General features: G+C 43.3%; 1 protein-coding gene across 1 annotated transcript in view; it reads left to right on the top strand.

Moving 5' to 3' along the window:
• Positions 1 to 3707, top strand: part of DGKK (diacylglycerol kinase kappa) — a 123514-nt gene that overhangs the window by 113520 nt on the left and 6287 nt on the right. Inside the window, exons 23-25 of the mRNA XM_003799668.2 lie at positions 1062 to 1222; positions 1788 to 1929; positions 3016 to 3102. Coding sequence (XP_003799716.1) covers positions 1062 to 1222; positions 1788 to 1929; positions 3016 to 3102 — 390 coding nt within the window. The remainder of the gene's footprint in view (positions 1 to 1061; positions 1223 to 1787; positions 1930 to 3015; positions 3103 to 3707) is intronic.

The raw sequence follows: 3707 nt of genomic DNA, 5'->3' as shown, positions 1-3707 counted from the left end.
CACCTGTGGCTCAAGTGGCTAAGGCGCCAGCCACATACACCTAAGGTGGCGGGTTCAAATCCAGACCAGGACCACCAAACAACAATGATGGCTGCAACCAAAAAATGGCCAGGCGTTGTGGTGGGCGCCTGTGGTCCCAGCTGCTTGGGAGGCGGAGGCAAGAGACTCACTTGAGCCCAGGAGTTGGAGGTTGCTGTGAGCTGTGATGCCACGGCATTCTACCCAGGGGGACAGCTTGAAGCTTTGTCTCAAAAAAAAAGAAAGAAAAAAGGAAAAGAAAAAAAAGAAAAATCTGTTCCTTCAACTAATTCTACACTGAATATGGTCTTTAAGTTCCTTAAAATGCTGCATTTGCAAATGCCAGCCACTTCAGCTAAACCTTGAGCTTAGGAAGACACCATTATTGACCAGATGTTGAGTGGTTAGAGGCTATCTTGCACTCTGACCTGTGAACAACCCCAAAGAAACAGCAACAGAGAGGAAAGAGGAAGTCCGATTATAAACTACCTACCTGCTGCTAAGCACTTCACATTTCTGTCCCGTAGGTCCTCCCAGTAGTCCTATGAGAGGAATACATTTATCCTCATTTTACAGATGAAGAAAATGAGGACCAGGGATGTTGAATAATTTGGTAACAGTCACACAACTAGTAAATGACAGAAGCATGATTCACAGTTAAATTAAATATGTTCTGGTTGTAAACCACATTACAACATAATGCCTAGATATGGCAAAGGAGGAAACATGAAAGGTGTTTTATGAATCACGATGCCCTGACAAAGGAGCTTCTGGCAGACATCTGTCTGATCCAAGACTGGTGTCCCAAGTCCCAGAATACTAACAACAACAAAAACTAAAAATGCCAAGTACAAAAGGGACATTGAATAAAACGATGGATAGATATATAGGTGTGTAGATGGCTAATATGGGAGAATGGGGCCCTTATTCCCCCTTTACCCACTCTACCCACACATTGACAAACATTAGACTCATAGACAGATCTGTCATATGCCATTTTAAATACAGCAATCATTATGAACTGCCACTGTATTCATTTCCAGGACTTTGAGAACTCAATGAAAATGTGGGAATGCAAGCACACTGAAATTAAAGCTGCCCCTCAACCCCAGCTGGACTCCCAGACATCTCAAGATAGCCTCTCTGATGAAGAGTATGACCAGATACAGCACTTAGCTCATCTTGCAGAAAATCTCATCAGTAGGTAAGGTGACTGGCCTACATAAAGGACTGGGAATCCCAATGAGAGATATGGAGACAAAGTCAATTTGTGTCTTTTGGCTAATGGGGAGCCTGGCCTTAGAAAGAAGTTGTGCCTAGAGCTCTAAAAATTTGCTGGGACCCTGACAATTCTGGCAAGAAAAATTCTTTGTGCTCAGCAATGAGCCAGCTTGGACATCTCCCATTAGGCCCAGAGATGAGTATGTATGGGCTCTTGAACCAACAGGACTAAGAATGTTTATCCTTGCCCTTAAATATTATCAGGAGGGCCTTGGATTAGTGTCAGCTTCCCTCCTCTATTCTAGCCTCCCATCCTCACCAAGTTCCCAGTATCTAAATTCAGGTGAGATAGGGTGGATAAATACCTAGAGTAGAGTAAAAACATTTTATGGCACAGGTAGCTACCTAGAGGACAGCAGAAACAACAGAAGGGAGTAAAGAGTCCAAATTAGGAATCCAGAGCTTTCATTTATCCCAACCCTCACTAGCATCCCAGGCCAGAAGTCCTCAGAACTCTGACTCATCCATCTGTCCTTAATTTATTGCAGACTTAATGACCTGAGCAAGGTCCACCAGCATGTGTCTGTCCTCATGGATTCTGTGAATATCTGTGCTAACATCCTGAATGATGTATTTTATCACCAAGACAGTGGCAATGAGGCAGGTGCAGCTTCTTGTACTCCCATTCAGGTAAGGGGGAAAGGGGCAGATGAAGGAAAGGAGTCAAACATATAGGAAAATGGATAAAAGAGAAGGAAGGGTCGCTAGAGGCTGGTTGGAGAAACTGGGCAAATGATATGGCAGGAAACTGATGGATAGAGTGAACAGGATGGTAGGCATCCCTTGCCTTGTTACAGGTCTATGGTGGCTACTAGGGGAAATCCCATAGCAAGTCTTTTTTTTTTTTTTTTTTTTTTTTTGGCTGGGGCTGGGTTTGAACCCACCACCTCCAGCATATGGGGCCAGAGCCCTACTCCTTTGAGCCACAGGCACCGCCCTCCCATAGCAGATTTTATCAGCCTGAGAGCTGGTCCTCTTCCTTGGTAGCTTATCTACCTCACCAGCCTCAAGGGAGAAATGACCAATAAATAGAGAGAAACTTGGCCCTGGCTCTTCCTCATCCCAGGCAGATCCCTGTATAACCTGATAAAATGACACCTGTAATTGAAACCAGAAAACCTGGATAACTTGGTTTCTCTCTTGAGGGAAAAGTACAGATCAGGAAGGAGACTTAATGTTAAATGTGTCTCCCATGGCTTTCTCCACTGCCAGAAGATTTAAGTGATGCTTCTAAAAAAGTAACTTTAGTACTAGAAAAAAGATACAATAGGGTCAGGGCCTGATCTTAACTGGAAAAGGCCTGAAGCTTCAAAGGGAGAGATGGTAGGGCCTAACTCCACCTGTCATGGGAAACATGGTTTTAGCCTAGGGACAAGTGGCCTCAAATGTACTCTCTGGTTCACATATTTCCTTTTTTCTTATACCTACTACAATTAATCAATGGTGCCAAAAGCCAGGTTGTGCTGTGCCACTTTGTAGGACACACCAGTGTAGGACAGTACTGTACCAGTAGTTGACAGCTGGCATTGGTTCTGATTGCTTGGTTCCTATGCTGTACTAGTTGTGCTATATTTTGAATATTACTTTTTCACCTACAGCCACATCCTACTAGCCTGCTCCTACCTTCCCACAAAGAAGCCAGCTGCATGCTTACTAACCAACAACTCTTCTGTTTTTTTCTTTTCCCTTCCTTTCTTTCCTTTCTTCTCCTCTCAGACTATAAGCAGAAATGATGCAGTAGATGTTACATTTAGTCTTAAAGGGCTCTACAATGACACCAAAGCTTTCCTGGATGAAAACTTGGTGAGTGCAGGGGATTGGAGCATGGGAGGGAAAAATACCCCATCTGAACATGGTCACAGTCTGTGCTTGATTCTAGGGCACTGGAGACAAGTGGGAGCATTTTAGCCAGATACCTCCTGATAGTCCATAGCTTACCCTTGGAAGAAAGTCCCCTTTGGCAAATGTCTCCTGACTCCAGAACAGGCCAATCAAAAGGGTGTTCTCATCATCCCTCATATAGCTGCAGTAGAAAGGAGTGGGCTCTTTTAATCTGCTCTGTATCCTCAAGTTTCTGTATACCTCTTTCACCATATGAGAAGGTGGTATTGAATAGTGGGAAAATTTGGGGAACTCTGAGTTCAAATCCCAAATCTGCCACTTATTAACTTTATTAGTTTCCTAAGGCTGTCATAACAGAGTATCAAGAACGTGGTGACTCAAAACAATAGAAATTTATTGTCTCACAGTTCTAGAAACTATTAGTCCAAATTCAAGGTGTCAGTAGGGCCATGCTCCCTCTGAAACCTGTAGAATAATTCTTCTTTGCCTTGTCTAGCTTTTGGTGGTTCCTTGGTTTATAAACACATCACTCCAATTCTCTATCTTTTTTTTTTTTTTTTTTTTTT

This window comes from Otolemur garnettii, unplaced genomic scaffold, assembly GCF_000181295.1.
Source record: "Otolemur garnettii isolate 467f Iridium unplaced genomic scaffold, OtoGar3 scaffold00153, whole genome shotgun sequence".
Classification (NCBI taxonomy): domain Eukaryota; kingdom Metazoa; phylum Chordata; class Mammalia; order Primates; family Galagidae; genus Otolemur; species Otolemur garnettii.
Note: the sequence above shows the minus strand (reverse complement) of the source record. Positions and strands in the feature narration are given on the sequence as shown.